At 39.2% G+C, this 19,637-nt stretch overlaps 1 protein-coding gene across 2 annotated transcripts; it reads right to left on the reverse strand.

Annotated features, from left to right (window-relative positions):
- Nucleotides 1-1,043: 1,043 nt before the first annotated feature.
- On the reverse strand, nucleotides 1,044-19,637 carry LOC135205432 (gastrula zinc finger protein XlCGF57.1-like). Of its 2 annotated transcripts, none has more exons than XM_064236011.1 (5): nucleotides 19,486-19,637; nucleotides 16,307-16,397; nucleotides 7,543-8,076; nucleotides 5,586-5,825; nucleotides 1,044-4,323 (listed from the first exon to the last, which is right to left on the reverse strand). In XM_064236011.1, the coding sequence occupies exons 2-5, from the start codon at nucleotides 16,385-16,387 to the stop codon at nucleotides 3,724-3,726; spliced, it is 1,455 nt and encodes a 484-aa protein (XP_064092081.1). In that variant the 5' UTR covers nucleotides 16,388-16,397; nucleotides 19,486-19,637; the 3' UTR covers nucleotides 1,044-3,723. The 2 variants fall into 2 exon arrangements, with proteins under 2 accessions (XP_064092081.1, XP_064092082.1); XM_064236012.1 differs by lacking the exon at nucleotides 19,486-19,637 and adding an exon at nucleotides 19,086-19,225.

Consider the following 19,637-nt stretch of genomic DNA (forward strand, 5'->3'; position numbering starts at 1 on the left):
AAATTTTGCCTTCCAAATTCAAGGGGTTTTGCTACCATGAGAGTTGCATACATTTAAAATGAGCCTCCTGTATACACACAAACAGCAATTTGTATATGTAGTTTGGACCAGCATCATTTAAGAATTTATGCCAGAGTTTGCATTAATTGTATATTTAGGTGTCCTTTTTTAAACTCAAACATTGAGCTGTGCTAAAGCCTCTGTTTTATTATCTTCACTATTAAGTAGGTATGAATTTTCTTGGAGAAAAGCAGTCTGGAAAAGTGGATGTGCATTGCATGTCTGAGCTACAACAGCAAATCCAAAAGGAGCTTGATGTACTAGCTTTTCTAGCTAAAAGTTTAGATATTTCATAATCAAGAACACCTTAAGTACAAAAAAAAAAAAAAAAAAAAAAAAAAAAAATCAGGTGTAATAAGTGTTTAACCAGAACCTGTACACCCAAGTCTATCCAAAGTGACCTGTCACTGCATAAGAATTCTGCTTGAAACTGTTGGCTTATATCAAAACATGAAAGATATTCAGCCTTGCTAAAATGACATTCTTGCAAAACTTTGTTACAATCTGATGTAGTAGCTTTGCCATAAGATGAGGATACAGATAAAGAATAGGAAAACCTGACTACAAACCTCACGAGTGGACCAACCATCTTTGCCTGAACATGATCAAATTCATGCATTCATCTGGTTGACATGAAGGAACCATAGAATATGAATTATTTCTTCTTAGGTGGTGGCCAGACACTATGAAGTACAAGAGTAATTTAGTGGAATTTTGTGGCAAACCGAAATGTCCGTATTGAAGTTTACTAATGCAATCTTATGTATAAACAAAGTAAATTTGAAATAAAGGTACCATTTAACCAGTTGCCTATTCCAAAACATTTTTTTTTTTTTTTTTTTTACTCATGGAGGTCACCATTGAGAATTAAGAAATCAACAACTTTAACACAACTCTTAATAAATGTGCAATAGTTACAGTAACTATCATCAACAAAAATCTGGTACTGTTTATGCCAGTGTACTGCATAAACTAGTAAGTGGTTGTTTTTTGTTTTGTTTGTACGGTGTTTTTAAGTTGCGTGGAACCAGTCGTTATTCAGCAACAGGACCAACGGCTTTACGTGACTTCTGAACCACGTCAAGAGTGAACTTCTATCAACAGAAATACACGATTCTCACACCTCGATGGAATGCCCGAGAATCAAACTCTCGGCCACCGAGGTGGCACGCCAACACCATACCGACCACAACACTGAGGCGCTTGGAAAGTAAGTGGTTGTTAATTATAAGAAATATTGATGCATTATCAGATAAACCACAAGTTTGATAAACATAGTTCAATGTATGATGATTCACATTCACCATACGTAACTTTTGCTTCTAAGCATACAAGTCAGTCAAAAACCAGTTTAGATGTAATTCACACTATCAGTGGAATCTGCCAAAACTGAAAAAAGGCAGAGCATAGTATAATCTACTGAAAATGAAACTAGCACCATTGGCATAACCTACAGTAATCTACTGAACATGCAACTCACATATGTGATATTTGTGATGAAGTTATGTTTTAGGTGCAAAATTGTTGCAGCTCTTTTGAGGCTGTTTTTTTTTTTTTTTTTTAAGATTTATTAAGGTTTTGTTTCAAGTAAAATGTGTTAAGTGTGTATATGGAGCAAGCTTTAGTTCCAAATTCCAAAAACCAAAGCATAGTTGGGCCCAAAGGTTTCAGATAGGGCATTGTGGACCTGTATCCAGTAAAATGTATAAATGGCAATATAATGCATAAATTAGGAAAGAAATTATACCATACATTTTATGGCACAAAATTTTTTTTAACCCTCTGTATTATTCTGTCCTTGACTAATTTTGAGTTTTGGAAAATAAGCAAAATTATTACTACCCATGAGTGGTAGGCCAGTATAGACAAGGTTTTATGGCATAGAAGTTTTGGACCCAACCCCCTCATAATCTCAAAGGGTTAATATAGAGGGGTAAATTGGAATTACTATTCCAAAGTAGTTGAAAACCAAAGGAAACATGAAAGTAACATACAGAAAGAAATGTTGATGAAAGCTGAGGGGATCTTACAAAGAACCTTAAGAAATGTCTACATTGTGCAAGACAAGGCACATTGTAAGCATTGTCCTGTGTAAAAGCAGTGAAGAAGGCACACTTGACTATTTTGCTTCCAGCAAATTTTCATAAATCCTTAACATATGTTAATCTTAAACATATGTTAGTAAAATCTTTATAACAATCACAAATAGTATATAGCACAGTAGCTATGGATATGGTAAAATATACAGTACCCATACCTACATGTTTAAAAATTATAACATGAAAAAGATCACCATAATCAAAAGTATGGGGAAGCAATTAACCAAAATTTCCAGACAATGGGGCAACCACTCATTATTAAATACTAACTTCAACCACTCATCATTAAATTCTATTTTGCTTACACATTATCAGGAATCTTCCACATGAAGAGGTAACAACCAAGTTACCAAATCCCAAGCAATATGACTCAAATGGCACAGATGGGAAAGGAGTGAGTACACTAAGAGGCTCTTTTTATATTCAATGCTACTCCCCCTTGAAAACTTGCCTGATGTGATCCTAGCTTTAAACAAAGTTTTAGCCAACTACAGTACATAAATATTTAGTTTCACATATCTTTGTTGCTGTGCTGACTAGGTATGATAAAATTAATAACTAATGATACAGTTTTTAAATAATGTATTACGTACATCTAAAGAGATACTATAATAAAAATTCTTAGTAATTATCTCGTTAACATTTAAAACAGACCTGACAGACTGTGAAAACAAAATGTCCCAAAAATTTTAATGGCTAAGCTAAAACTAAAAATTTAATTATAAGCATATAATTCAGTAAAAAAAAATTGTACCAAGACCTGTAACTGAAAATCATTAACTGTAATAATAGTACAAAATTGCCCCCAAAATTTTTATGCCTACACTAAAACTAAAACCTTTTCTTATTAGCTTGTAAGTCAATACAAAGAAACTTCATGATGTAGCTTGTAAGTCAATACAAAGAAACTTCATGATGTAACAAGTAGAAGTTTTTAAGTGACAAAATAATTGTCATTATTACAAATCATGAACTTTAACGAAATTTACATTTAAATTATAAAGTAGTTTTATCTGACACATACAGTCCTACTCGAGGAAGGGCAAGACTTCTATGATGTGAACATGAGCAGAGGTAGCAGAAGGGGAAAACAAGGACATTTACATTTATGATACGTACACTGCATAAAAACTTGCAGAATTATAAAAAAGGATGCAGCCGACATCTTTATGAAATGTACAGCAATATATTTACAAAGCAGAAATTATGATTAAGAGATTTTCAGTGAATCTTGCTACTGCTGTTGAAGTAAATAACAGTGCAGGAATGACAGTTCATACATAAAAATATTCAAAAAATGATAAAATTTGGTCTCAGACATAAGATATATAAAAAAAGTACCTTACAATTCTGTAATCATTCACTTAGCGTAACAACAGAGACACACCTGGACTCGTTAAATATTCCTGTATTCATTTCTACCTTGAAGGAAAATGACTTTTAACTGGGATGGCATTTCACAAAGAAAAACTACTAAGTTCCATGAACTAACTGTTGTAAGTATTTGACTAAGTTATTTTTACAGTACTGTAAATATCTGACTATGCCGTTTTTACCATAAAAATCAATTACAATCTTGAAGCTTGTCTTTTGACCCAAAGCCTTTGTGAGTCAAGAAGTGCCTACTTAGGTGGACTTTCTTTGCAAATGCTGCTGGGCAGACAGTGCAAGGGAACTGTCTCTCACCTGCATGCATCTGGCTATGTTCAACAAACAGGCTATGATTCTCAAATGTGGCTGGACACTCATTGCACACAAATACTTTACTGCTGAAATTCTTGACCTGAGCTATCACTTTGCCTTTACCTTCAGTCTCGTGATTTTTTATGTGAACAGTCAATTTGTCTTTGCGGGAAAAAGAAGCATGACACAGGGTACACACGTACGGTTTGCTTTTGTCGTGTGTTTCCATGTGTAGCGTCAAGAACTCCTTGCTCGCAAACTTGGCATGACAGTAAGTACAGACAAAACCTTCCACATCAACATGTAGGTTTTGTACGTGGCGACGAAGTGCATACTTGCGTGTGAAAGAGGCGGGGCACTGGAGACATTTGTAAGACTTCTCCCCAGAGAGAAGGTGTTTCTTCATACTCTTAAACTTACTGGTTTTCACTTTGCTGATGCTGCTCTTCTTCTGACCATTCAGATTCCTTTTCATGGTGCCCTGCAGAAATGTTTTATTCAATCAGCTTCACTACATAAAATATACCAACAAATGCAAACACATGCAACATTGGTTCTACTCTTTCTCTCCAAATGAATTTAAAAACTTCTGTAGAAAATTTTAATGCACATAACTTAATTATTTTACATCTGCTTTTTTATGTTCTTAACGGTCGGATTAAATCAGGAAACCAAATGGTCTCCTTCACACATATACCTAGAATTTTATGGTCAATTAATAATGATCTATAAGAATTCAGAGTCATACTTCATCAAAATTAAATACATTAATACCACAGGCCATTAACAATAAGTAAAAGTAACCCAAGACTTCACGTCAGTGATCAAAAAGAAGAAATATTAATCTTATTTGCTGAGAAACCTGAAGTAACAATTGCAAATGGTCAGAAACAAAATAGAGAGGAACAAGGAACACAGTTCAGTAGCAAAATTTAAACTGACATAACTATCAACATGGGTAAGACTTCCACTAGCTAATTGACATAGTAAGCCCTTCCTGGAAGGTCAAAAGGCATTATCAAAGCTTGATTATTCTGAAACCTTGGGGGGAAAATATTCAAAATTCAAGAATAAGCAGTCACCATGGAGTAAGTAAAGACAAAAAAACTATGCTTGACAGCAAAAGGAAAGGCAAAATTGACATGAAAACATGAATAGGAGAAAATCAGGACCAAAGTCAAAAGCTCAGAATAAAGTTTTCTGTCAGCAGCAACGCTTTGGAGCTTGGATTGGATGTGTGAACTTCCTTCTTCTGCTTCTTTTATGTTGTGTATAGAATTGGAGTTGATGTGAATGTAGGCCGTCATAAAGTGATGGATGACTGTGACAAAACAATTACACTTTCTACATAAGGGAATATAATAGTACGAGAGTAATAAAGGTTGCATACTACGATCAAAATTACAAGTCTGTTGATCATTGTCAGATATAAAGCTCATTGCATGTGACCTTACTCTTGTTCTCTGTACTACCATAAAAATGGGAATAAAATCTGAGTACAAACTTGTAACATGAACTCCCAGGTCATGTTATACTGCACTGTCTGCCTGCCATCACACTCATGTCAGTTTGGAAAGGCACCTTATCATACTCAGTTTGCCAAAGAGCAGAAATGTAGCACTAGCAATCTAGCACTGAGCATTTTATTAATTTGCTACTCAAGTTATATTACCACGCACTAATTGCATTCTAAATCATCATACTCTGGCTGCATGTGCTATAGTCGACTCTAGTTATACAAACCTTAAAGATTTTTGAGGACCCACACTCTGATGGAGAAAGCTTTTCTTTTTTCATCGGCTTCTTTTGATCAATGTACTCATCAACTTCAGTTTTAATTGTTGGAGCACTGTCTTGCTGCAAACTCCCTGCTTTCTCTTGCGTGATTCCTTGTTTTCCATCTGTGATGAACTGTCTTTCTGTCTGAGATATTATCTTCTCTAGAACTTCTCTCTTCTTGATCAGATCACCATCATTAGCACCCTAGAACAAATACTATAATAATGTATTTGAGGTAAACATATGTACTTTTATTAAAATACTCTACACATACTTGGTCACAAATAAATATAATAATGTATTTGAGGTACATATCATGTACTTTAATATTAAAATATTTTAAACATACTTGGTCGAAAATACAGTCTCACTTTTTGGTATGTAAAGGAATGTGCATCCATAATTATTTTTCCAGTTTAACAACTCCACATTTAGACTTCATATCCTCAAACTCAGGGCCAGCCTCTTTTTCCGGGCTTCAGAATGGTACACTACGTCCTTAGATAAGGATCTTCCATGATAACCCACTCTTACTTTACAGTTGTTTTTAACAATTTAGATACACAAGTCATATTTAAATTTCAAAGGCAAAGTAACAAACACCTGTATTTAACATAACATTAAGTTTTGAAATTCCTTTGTAAACCTACTGTTGAAGGTACAAATGAAATTCAATCTCATTTTTAGATTCATGTCTACACAAGAAATACCTTTCTGACACCTGACACTTTGTATGAATAAAATGCCAAAAAACAAGAAATACTTTGGATTAATCAACTACTTCCTTTCTGATAGAGTCCACATCAGTACTGCAAATCTGCCTCTTTAACAGAAATTCAGAGCACACTAGAAATAAATAAAATTTAATAGTTCCTGCTTGTTGTATACATAAAAACAAATATCTTGATTACTAGCAATGTTATGTTGAAACACATTTCCTAAAAATTTCCAAAGTTGTAAAAGGGCTGTGGACTCAATAACATGACGTGGTTTTGTCACTTTATCAGTGATTCATAAATTATTTCTAAATTTTTCTCTCTTGAATATATCACATGATATATATTACAAATCAGATTTTCAAGAAATAATTCTACCTTTGATTGATTCTTCCTTATATAGTATATATAATTCACCGTATGTTTCAGCATTTGGATGAAGAGAAGATGAAATACACAAGCTGGTGTGTGTGTGTGTGTGTGTGTGTGTGTGTGTGTGTGTGTGTGTGTGTGTGGTGTGTGTGTGTGGGAGAGAGAGAGAGAGAGAGAGAGAGAGATGAGAGAGAGAGAGAACGAGAGAGAGAGAGAGAGAGAGAGAGAGAGGAGGAGGAGAGAAGAGAGAGAGAGAGAGAGAGAGAATGTGTAGAACTTTTTATTACTATCACACATTTTTACTTGTGAATGCTTACTGAGAACAAGTAACCAGAAAAACACAAAAACACAAGCATCAAAATAAGACAACAGGAAACACCTAACAAAACAAAAGCTGAAGCAGAGGTGTTCTTTCTTTAAAACAATAAATATTCAGTCCTTATGAAATCCTCCTATGCTATATACCAGCATTGTTAATCTCCTACCTACAATACTAAGATGATTTCAAATTTTAATATACTAATGGCACTTGAAACAGATTGCAACACAAGAACAGCTTCAAACACATAAATGCTGTATTTACTGCTAAGCATCAAGGATCAAAACCATATAAGAGCAACAAAAAAATTCAGAGTAACTATTCCTTACCTGATTGAGATAGAAAGCATACTATGGACAGAGATAATTTTACAAAACATTCTTGCTATGCCCAGCCCTAAGTAATTACACAAAATCATTATCTAAAACTATAAACAGCTAATTCAACCTAAGCTCAAAATTTAAGGCCACTGTATAACAAATGTGCTGTGTAAAAAAAAATCATATAAACATACCTCAACACTTTTGTATTTAAAACCTGGGAAGGAGTACTGATCCTTGGTGTCACTTTTCTTTCTATCCATATCTTCTTTTTTCCCAACACCTCCCGCACCCTGTCGTACATTATCCATGTCTTCATGCAACTCAGAACTGTCCGACATTGACTGCATGGATCCCATCTCGCTCTCTTGCCAGCAATAACCTCCTGAAGAAGAGCCTTTGTTGTCATCAACCTGGGGATTCTCTACGGCTACCAAAGGGTCACTTGAATCCCCATCAGGAACTGCAAGCCCTTTGATCTGCAAAGCCTTTGCAACCATCATAAACCTTGAGAGGTTTAGTTGTGACACATTAGCTGACCCAGTGTACATGTAACACAAAATAGCTTCTAATTCATGCTGCTTAACGTCATGAAGCAGAAGGACTGGGTGTTTTCCCTCGGTGTGCTCAAAAACCTCGTCGAAATAGTTGCTGCAAGTGGCTAGGACCAATTTGTGAACAGCATATAATTTACCTTCGCACCCAATTGTTGCATCAGTGTACCGCTCCTGTGAAGATTAAAATATGGATGAGTATAGAAAGTGCTGACATCAACAAATGCACTTAAAAATAAAAATAAAGTAAAGTAACTGGCTTTTACACAAACACAGAAAAGCAATAGACTTTATGGAATTTTGCCAAAATAATGGCTACTAAATGAAATGAAACAAGTTTCAATTAAACCTAAAAAGACACCTTTTCATAATATTAATATTAGGCATTTATATCAGACTTCTTAAAATGATAATTAGGCTATAATCCTAATGAAATAAAATTCACTAACAAATTTTGACAAATCTAAACTGTTGAAGATTCTGCCAAAATTTTCATGGAAATTGTGTTTGAGGATGATATTTGCTGGTGTTTACCAATGAAACAAAGACATTTGCTGGTGTTTAGCATTGAAGCAGTCATATAAAGACATTAGACATTCAACACTGACTTAGATACAATGTAATCCTTTAATAAATGTAATATTGTTTCTCTCCTTTGCTTCTTCTTCCTCTCTTGCTACACACATATAGTATGTACAGTATATTAATATAGATGGGTAGTACCTGTTTAGACCTGAACAATCATTCAAGGAAGAGTAGTACCTAGTTATTCCCTCCTACAAACAATTTTCTTCTCACCAAGCTTCATAACTATTTCTAGCTGGTGCCATGAACACTGCTGTATAAAATAAATCACAATCACAGAAAATAATACAAGACTGTAGTCTTATGACTATTTAAAGAGTATGGTTTAATAACAGTCATAAATGATTGCAAAATATGAAATGAAGCCTTTAGTCGAGACAGGCAAAGCTTGTAATTAAGGTTACAAGCTTCAAAAACTACAGGCAAAAACATACAAACATGATATTGTCATGATACAATAAAGTTTGTTCATACTTACCTGACAGATATATATATAGCTGTATTCCTCTGACGACCGACAGAATTTCAAAACTCCCGGCAAACGCAGTGGTCGGCTAGGTGGTTAGTACCCATTCCCGCCGCTGGGAGGCGGATACCGGGAACCATTCCCATTTTCTATTCAGATTTTCTTTACCACTGTCCCCTGAGGGGAGGTGGGTGGGTACTTGATTATATATATCTGTCAGGTAAGTATGAACAAACTTTATTGTATCATGACAATATCATTTTGTTCATGACACTTACCTGCCAGATATATATATAGCTGAATCCCACCATTGGAGGTGGGAAGGGACAGAATAGAAGGATTTTGGAAACATTTCACATGCAGATGATTGACATCTTGGTTCCCTACCTGTTAGCATAGCTGACTTCGTGATTACTGTCACCCAAGCCTGCTCCTGCTTAACTAGAATTTCCAGCAAGGTAGTGACCTGTATAGCTGGATAGTTCTAGATGATCTGTCAACGGGAGCGTGACCACAATGTGACTAGACCATATTGACCATACTGAAGACAACGAAGCATAATAAATACCACCTAACCTAGCCTCACTAAAGTTAGTCCCATAACTTTCAGGCTAATTAAAGGGAAGACCGCCTCAAGCGGCCAACCCTACGACCGTAAAAAAACAAACCCATAATTAAAATCACACACATCCATTTTCTAAAGGATGGGGTTCGTATTGCTTCTCGTCCCCAATACTGTATCCGCGGAAATGTATGGTCCAAGCGAGTAGCAATTCTCATATGTCGCCTTCACATCTCTGAGGTAGTGTGAGGCAAACACAGAGTTGCTTCGCCAAAATGTGGCACCCAGGATATCACTGAGTGCCATATTTTTTTCTGAAAAGCCACCGAAGTAGCTACCGCTCTAACCTCGTGAGCATTAACTTTTAGCAGTTTAAGATCACCATCCGTGCAGGATGAATGAGCTTCCCTGATGGTATTTCTCAAGAAGAACGCCAGTGCGTTTTTAGACATTGGTAATTCCGGCCTCTTGACCGAACACCACAGGTTGTCCGACGGGCCTCTACATTGTTTGGTCTTTTCTAGATAAAATTTGAGAGCTCTGACAGGGCACAAAACTCTCTCTGGCTCTCGTCCGACGAACTCTGATAACCCCTTGATATCAAAGCTTTTAGGCCAGGGGTTGGATGGGTTTTCGTTCTTCGCTAAGAACGAGGGGCTCAGCAAACACACCGCATTGTGTTCTCTGAAACCCACATGTTTAGTTATAGCTTGGATTTCGCTAACCCTCTTAGCTGTTGCCAAAGCGGTCAGGAAAATAGCTTTCCTAGTTACATCTTTCAAAGAGGCAGCGTGCATAGGTTCAAATGGGGCTGACATTAAAAACTTTAAGACAAACATCTAAATTCCATGAGGGAATCTTGTCTCGTGGAGCTTTTGATGTTTCAAAGGACCTCAATAAATCGTGAAGATCTCTATCATTCGATAAATCCAAGCTCTGTGTCGAAAGACCGTTGATAGCATACTTTTGTAGCCTTTAATCGTTGACACTGAAAGTTTGTCTATCTCTCTAAGATGTAAGAGAAAATCAGCAATCTGGCTCACAGAGGTCGTGGAGGAGGAAATATTTTTCCTTCTACACCAACCTCTGAAGACAGCCCACTTCGATTGGTAGACAGCTTGGGAAGAAGTTCTTCTAGCGCTGGCAATAGCTCTTGCCACCGATCTTGAAAAACCTCTCGCTCTGGCCAACTTTTGGATAGTCTGAATGCAGTCAGACTCAGAGCGGAGAGGTTTCCGTGATACCTCTCGAAGTGGGGCTGTCTGAGTAGATCGATCTTTTCTGGAAGTGTCCTTGGGAAATCTACCAGAAATGACATGGCCTCTGTGAACCAGTCGCTTGCAGGCCAAAAGGGGGCGATCAACGTCATTCTTGCTCCTTCCGACGCCGCAAACTTCCTTATTACCTCTCCCAGGAGTTTGAATGGAGGGAAGGCGTAGAGATCCATCCCCTTCCAATTCCAAAGCATGGCGTCTATTGCTATTGCTCCTGGGTCTAGAACCGGAGAGCAGTAAATCGGAAGCCTCTTCGTTTTTGCTGTCACGAAGAGGTCTACCAGTGGGCGTCCCCAAAGTTTCCACAACTCCTTGCAGACCTCTGGATGGAGAGTCCATTCGTTTGGAAGCATTTGATGTCGACGGCTGAGGAGATCCGCACGAACGTTCTGCTGTCCTGAAACGAACCTCGTTAGAATCGTTACATTTCTCAGCTTCGCCCAAAGTAAGATTTCCCTCGTTATCTTGAACAGGGAGCGAGATAGAGTTCCTCCCTGTTTTTTGAGATATGCGAGCGCCGTGGTGTTGTCCGAGTTGACTTGTACAATTCGTCCCACAATCCTTGACTCGAAGCATTGAAGTGCCAATCGAATTGCTTCTAGCTCCTTGAGGTTTATGTGCCAGGACCTCTGTTCCCCTCTCCAGAGGCCTGACACTTCTTCCTCCCCCAGTGTTGCTCCCCAGCCCGTCATGGACGCGTCTGAGAACAACACTAGGTCTGGGCTCAGAACTTTGAGGGACATCCCTTCCGATAGCTTTACGGGATCGGACCACCACCTCAAATGCTGTTTGATCGATTGAGGGATTCTCAAAATCTCGTCTAGGTCTTTCTTGTTCTTCCAGTTGTCTGCTAGGAAAAACTGAAGCTGTCTGAGGTGCAGCCTTCCCAGAGAAACAAATTTCTCCAGCGAGGAAATGGTCCCCAGCAGACTCATCCATTCCCTCGCCGAGCATATCCTTTCTCTAAGAAGACCGATACTTTCTCTAAGCATTTTAGCTGACGTTCTATGGATGGAAATGCTTGAAAAGCCACTGAATCCATCTGAATCCCCAGATACACGATGGACTGTGTGGGAATCAGATGGGACTTCTCGAAGTTGACCAGAAGGCCCAGGTCCTTCGTCAGCTGTAATGTCGTATGTAGGTCCTCCAGACACTGTTCCTTTGAAGTGGACCGGATCAGCCAATCGTCTAAATAGAGTGAGACTCTTATCTTTGAGAGATGGAGCCATCTTGCTACATTTCGCATCAGAAGCGTGAATATCATAGGGGCTGTACTCAGCCCGAAACAGAGAGCTCTGAATTGGAAGACCTGTCCTTTCAGAACGAATCTGAGGAACTTCCTGGACCGAGGATGTATCGGAACATGGAAATAGGCATCTTGGAGATCCAAGGACACCATCCAATCTCCTGGTCTCAGGGAAGCTAAAACAGACTGCGCAGTTTCCATCTTGAATTTTATTTTCCTTACAAAAAGATTCAGCCTGCTTACGTCTAGGACAGGTCTCCATCCTCCCGAGTGCTTCGGAACAAGGAAAAGCCTGTTGTAGAAGCCTGGGGAGTTCCGTGACACGACTCTTTCTACTGCTCTCTTTTCCAACATCTGATCCAAAAAGGTCTAATAAGATCTGTTGCTTTGAATCCTGATAAGAGGGCGAAAGGTCTATTGGTTCTATGCTTAATGGTGGTTTCGATAGAAACGGGATTTTGTAACCTTTCTCGATCACTTCGAGTGACCAAGAGTTCGCCCCTCTTATCCTCCATGCTTCGGCGAATAGCGCGAGTCTCGCCCCGACTGGTGTCTGGAGGGCCGAAAAGTCATTTCTTTCCCCTGGTTTTTGAGGGGGCTCTGCCCCTAGGGAAACTCCTCCCTCGAGCAGCAGCTCTTGAAGAGGCTCTTCCACGAAAGGGCTTATAATTCTTCCTAGAAGCTTGCGCGGTTCTTGAAGACATCTGATCAGCAGGACGTTTCGAAGACCGAGACAATAAGTCCTGCGTCGCTCGTTCTTGGAGATTTACTGATAAATCCTTTACCATCGATTGTGGAAAAAGATGAGCAGAAAAGGGAGCGAACAACAATTCTGCTTTTTGCGCTGGTGACACTGACTTAGCTGTGAAGCTACAGAAGAGTGCGCGTTTCTTCAGGACTCCCGACGCAAAATGTGATGCCAGCTCGTCGGAGCCATCTCTTACTGCTCTGTCCATGCATGACAAAATACTCGCTAAGTCCTCCAATGAGATGGAATCTGGGCTTCTAGACTGAACATCCAAGACGCCCAGACACCAATCTAGAAAGTTAAAAACTTCCAAAGTTTTATAAAGGCCTTTGAGATGGTGATCTATCTCCGACATTGTCCACGAAACTTTCGCTGATGCCAGGTAAGATCTTCTAGGAGCTTCCACTAAGTTGGCGAAATCCCCTTGTGCGGAAGCGGGGATTCTCAAGCCTGCTTCCTCTTCTGTCTCGTACCACTTCCCCGATCTTCCACTAAGCCTTGTGGGGGGAAGTGCAAAAGAAGTCTTGCCCTTTGTCTTTTTGGATTCCATCCAATCATGGATTCTTTTAAAAGCCCTTTTAGTCGAGAGCGAGGTGGCCATTTTGACAAAATTTGGAGTCTTCCTTGCCTTCGAAGAGGTTAGTTGCGAAGGTGGAGAGAGAGGAACTGGAGCTCGGAACTTCTCGGGAAACAAATCTTTTAAAAGACGAGTCAGAGTCTTATAATCCACTGAGGATGAGGTTGTAGGATCCTCCTCCTCTTCAGAAACAGTCTCGCTTGACGATTTATTTTCTAATGGAGACATAGCCTTATTCTGCAATGAACAAGAAGAAACCAAAGTTTCATCTCCCTTTCGAACCGTAGGTTTTGTTTTGTGTTTGAAATCAATTTTGAAGAGGAGAGTCTGCTATGTTTCTCCTAACCTTGACTTTCTCTCCGAATTTTCCAAACTGACGTCATACGATTTCTCTTGACGAGCACTGATATTGTAGTTCCTACTACCTTGAAGCATATGGCGCTTATCCTTCTGACTAGCGACCTGTTCTTTTCTGCTCAGGATAACTTTATGCATCGGACGCCTAGCGCCCTCAAAAGCGTCCTGGAAAGCGTCCTCATTTGCGTCCTGGAAAGCGTCCTCATTTGCGTCCTGGAAAGCGTCCTCATTTGCGTCCTGGAACGCGTACTGATATAAAGGACGACGAGCGTCCTTACTAGCACTACGCCTCGCGTCCTCAAAAACGTCCTCATATTCATCTTCATATCCTTCTTCTGAACTAATATCGTGCGTCTGAAGTCTCTCCAGCCGACGTTTCCGACCCCGAGCGTCCCGAGAAGCGTCCTTACGAGCGTCCTGGTTAGCAAAGCGTTTGTTTTGTTGAATATGCTCTTCCTGTAAGTCAAGATCCATTCCTCCCAATTCTATTCCTGAGCGATCCTTCTGAACGTTCTTCGACTCTGGGAAAAGACGACGGCGGTGGCCGCCTGTGCGGCACCTATTGTCTTTATCTTTACCGCCAATACTTCTAGAGACTCTCCCAGCAGGACCGCTTGCGCGTTCCTGATTGAGTCGATGAGGTCTAGAAGGCGACGGATCAGACGAAGACGAAGAACGAAGAGAAGCCGCAGGAGAACGTCTAGATTTCTTGACGGGTAGCCAAAGATCTTTTTTTACGACTACGTGATCTTTCCTCTTTCTTGGCGAAAAACGTATCCAACTGTTGACGAATCGCTTCGAGAGTCTTTTTTGATGGTGAAGAACCATATGATGGAATGAACCTTTGAGAAGAAGATGGGCGAGGGGACGCCTTCTTCCTTCTCTCCGGACTCGAATCAGGACGCTCAGAAAGCGTCCTAAATCTCTTGTGCGGGATACTGTCTTCGAAGTCTTCCGGAGAAGACCGAAGCGTAAATCGAGGCGGAGGACGCTCTCGATCTCCCGATGAAGCGTCCTCTTCCATCATACCTTTCCTAAGAGGTCGAGAAAGACGATGGCCGCCAGTGCGACGTCTTACGTCTTCCTTACCACTTCCACTTGGAGAGGCTGCGTGCTCTTCCGTAAGACCTTTCCTAAGAGGGCGAGAAAGAGATGGCCGCCAGTGCGACGTCTTACGTCTTCCTTACCACTCTCACTTGGAGAGGCTGCGTACTCTTCCGTAAGACCTTTCCTAAGAGGGCGAGAAAGACAGATGGCCGCTTGTGCGACACCTTACGTCTTCCTTACCACTCTCAGTCGGAGAGGTCTTCCGAGATTCCCACCCACGGTGAGGTGAGGACGTCTCGGAGGAAGAGAAGCATTCCTTCAAGATTCGCGCTTGCGCGCGATCTTTGGCAGCCTGGGATGCGTCTTCAGGATCTGCCGAAGGGACGCCAGACCGGTGTTTAATTCCCGTAACCCTCCTTCGGCCTTCGACATGTCCATTCCCTGTGTTCTGGGAGTCCGACAGAGGTCTCAACCTGGAGGCATTATCACTACACTTTTGCACATTAGATTGTAGCACTTTCATTTTCGATTCAAGGTTCCGAATCGATTCTAAAATGGTAGAAATTATAGGGTTATGCGTAGCATGTTCTACATTTATGTTAGATTGAGCAACTTTACTTTGACTTTTAACAGAAGCACTCCTGGAGGAAGACCTCCTAATTCTGTCACGCTAAAGTCTACGAATGTAAGATTCATACGCCTTCCATTCGACATCAGTTAATACTTCACATTCTTTGCACCTATCATCCAACAAGCAAACATGCCCTCTACAATTCACACACACTGTGTGAGGATCTACCGAGGCTTTTGGTAGCCTCACCTTACATTCTTCTACACCACACACCCTGAAACTAGTAGAACTAGATCCAGACATCTCAATTCTAAGAAAAATCAAAGCCAAAATCAAAATCCAAACCACAATAGCGTATGCCAAATCACTAAGCCAAGTCCGAAACCAAAAGGCAATCCAAATACTCAAGTGACAAATGAAGTTTTCGAAATCCTAAGCGGAGGTCTGTAAACAGATGTTTACCGACCGGCGACAGAAGAAAATCTGAATAGAAAATGGGAATGGTTCCCGGTATCCGCCTCCCAGCGGCGGGAATGGGTACTAACCACCTAGCCGACCACTGCGTTTGCCGGGAGTTTTGAAATTCTGTCGGTCGTCAGAGGAATACAGCTATATATATATCTGGCAGGTAAGTGTCATGAACAAAACATAACTTGGTTTTCATATTCCTAACATACAGAACCAAAGAAACAAAACATAAACAAATATAACTATAAACGTTCACATCTGATATTTGTGGCCTAACAAGGATTGATGAAATTAGGCTTCTGCTTGGTGAGTGGGTAGGGTACCTTGTTTACAAGATTCAACAATGCAACTAGTTTGTATTCTTGTACGTAATAATAAGAAATTTAGATTTTTAAGATATCTACTACACTAATAATGAATCTTACAAGCAAAATCATAACTGAAAAGGCTTCAAAAGAATTAGAAGAAAAGACATCAAAATAATTATACAAAAGTTTTACCTTCTCTCGATGCTCAGTGAACCAATACCGAAATATTGGGCCATGATTGGTCCAGATCAGTTCTAACATCTCTTCGTCCATGATGCTACTCCTGAAAGTTTATATCATCATAAGTGCATCAATAAAAAATATGGGAGAAAAAAAATTCTGTATAGGTACTAGCGCATTAAAACCAAGACTTATTATTTTCAATCTGCAATTTACATACTACAAAGGTGTGTCATTGTAAAATATCTTTTTAATTAGTATTGTTATTATGAGCATGAGACACAATATAGATCTCATGAGTGATAGACCAAATTACACAATGCATTGGCAAAGAACAACTGTGACATAAAAAAAATGCTGTCAACAATTATACTTCACTGTAGAGGTATTTTACAGTGCATTATATAAAAATATCATAGCTTTAAGACAATTGATAAAACATCAAAATAGTACAACATTTTAAATGCATCCATTACTCTATATTTTTTTTCAACTTGTAATGATTTTCCCTGATCTAGCATAATAGTATTTCTGTTGGCCCTCTAACAACCTTTATTTTTACAAATTCTAGCTTTGCCTCTCCTTCATTAATTCCTTCAAAAAATGATGACTGCAGCTCTTTGTGAGTTCATGGCAGACTAATATACAAGCATCTCTGCTTGATTTCCAAAAGGAAATATGTTCCTTTTTTAATTGAAACTCCAATCTTGCAAAACTTATGTATATAAATGGGTTTGTGAATCATTAATAGCCCTGCCTCTGTTAAATTTGTTTTGCTTTTAGGGCTGAGATGAAAAGCTTCTGCTCTTCAATCATTCATTGAAAGAGTAGATGTATCACTAGTGTAGCAGATATTTTATGAAAAATGTTATGTTTAATAATTTGCTAGCAAATTATCCCCAATGAATTTTTTCACTTTTTCTTATTTTGGGATTATATATCCAATGCTTAAACTTACATAACATCCCATTTATCTTGTTTCTCTGCTAAGCATTGGAAGAAAGTATGCTATACCTTTTACTCAAGAGGAAACGAAACACTATAAATGCATTGCTCTACCATTTCAGAATCCACCATCCCTTCTCAAGATACTGGAAACCCTTACAGCCTACAATTATGGAGGACCCCAGAGGGAATCCAAGATTTTGGGTGACAGAACTTGTATGAGAATGGAATGACAGGATGTAATCCACGATACCTATGATACTCCCACAAATTTTGATTCTGAATAAGGTAAGGTTTACTAACCAATTTCCAAGTAAGGACCTGGTGACCTAGGATGTGTTTGTTGGGGTTGTTTGGGGGCTAAAGCTGCATGATGAGGTACAAACTGGGTGTCGTAGGTTAGATTGCGGCTGGGCTAGGTCACAAACCTAGAACTTTCAATATACATGGCTCTATATTAAGTTAGTTGGGGGTCCTGGGTTGCTAGCCATGTGAGGTTAAGTTACAGCTCAACCCCATTATTTATTTTAGTCTGCAGTGCCAAGGTTAGTTTAGTTAGGAAGTCCAGGTGGGGCTAAGTACCAACTGAGTAAGGAACAGACACCTAACCTAAGTTATCCCCTCTCCTAAAACCTGCTTTCCCACCGTGGTCCCATAATTGTGGGATGTACTAATTAGCTACCAAAACAAATGTAAGAAACGCTCAACGTACGCATTCAAACTTGGGGAAGATCATATTTTCAACTCTGGAATTTTGGGTTAAATACTTTTTTACCAGTTAAGGCTTGGCCAATCCCTTATCAGTAAACACACGACAATTGAATAAATTAGCTGGTTTGAGGTCTGAGTAAAATTTATCAGTATCACAGATTAGGTTACTCATTACCCTAACCTAGATGACCTACAGCATAATAGCAGAAACTGGTAAAATTGTAGACTAATTCCAAAAACCTTCTAGCTCAGCAACAGTTTAGGTTCAAAATGGACACCATTTAGTATCAGCCCCTTGGGAATGAATACGTATGTAACCACATACAAAAGATAGTAGGCTAAATATCAATAACATAATAAAAAAAACATAAAAAAACAATAAAATATATCAGCCAGCAACTGGCCTGAATCTGTCACAGTAGTGGTGTGCAATTTTACGCTGATATTAGGCTACTTGCAATCAGTCATTAGCCTAGCATAAGCCATTGATACACTCATGTAGTCACAGCCTACTAGTCTATTTGTACAGCTACAGCAGTGACCATAGTCCTACCACCACAGATGGGAAGTAGGTTTAACCTAAAAGAGGTTTTGATGATTGGTGTATTATACCTCCTAGGTTAGGTACCAAGCCTACTTTGCATTCAGCCTATCGTAGCTTCCTCCTAGCTTGGGTATATCCTTGTATGCTACGTTAATGAATAAGCTAGTTGAAATTAGCATCATGTAAATTTATCATTAGGAAAGAATAAAGATTTAACACAGGCCTAGATCCAATAGCCTACCATATGCCAACAATACACTCAATTCCCCATAGGCTGCATTATCTGTCGACAATGTGATAGGCATAGGCCTATCACAGCAGTTGGGAAGTAACCTAGGCAAAATGAAGTCATAGGGTAAAACACCGCATGGCCTGGATCAACTCAACCTCCGAAAAAGTACTTATAATAGCCCTATTTTCAATTCCCATACTTGCCTTAGGAATAGGCTACTCCAACTTATTCTAAACATCCAGCCGGAGTTAGGATTAGCCTACTTCGTCGATTGGTTGGTAAGCTAGGTTAACAAATACGCCAGTGTACATAGGTATATAGCCTAAGTTTATCATAAGACATGACCAAATATGACTTACTTTCAGACTTTGGCTTAGTAGGCCTGGCCTACAGGTCAAAGATTTGTTTTACGGCTTCGTGATGCTCAACTTGAAGGATACAGCCTAGTAGCCCTACCTACCTACCAAGTGTTCATACTAGTAATTCCAGCCGCGTTTTCTGCAGACGCAGCTCTTTTACGTATATTTGTCGAGCTTTCTTAGTCATTGCTTATTATATAGCCTTTTAAAAATTAATTCATCTTAAAAGTTATTAAGCCAGGCCATTTTAACATCGGTCTGGGCCTAGTAGCTGAGTCGCGCCTGAAATGCCGTCGATAACCGATTATTATCTGCAATGATTTCATAATTTACAATATACGAGAACACTCGTATTACATTTGATCATTAAATTGGGGCCATAAAGATAATTTATCCATACCCATGAAGTTTGAACAGTCGACAACAAAATAACAACAACCAGTTGTTTATCTGCTCGCGTTGGTTTACCTCTATCTTTACTCTAAAGGTACAGTAGAGTAAAATTTGCCATGCTCACCGTCCGATTCCGTGAATTCCATCATAAATATCTCT

This window comes from Macrobrachium nipponense, chromosome 24 (assembly GCF_015104395.2).
Source record: "Macrobrachium nipponense isolate FS-2020 chromosome 24, ASM1510439v2, whole genome shotgun sequence".
Taxonomy (NCBI): domain Eukaryota; kingdom Metazoa; phylum Arthropoda; class Malacostraca; order Decapoda; family Palaemonidae; genus Macrobrachium; species Macrobrachium nipponense.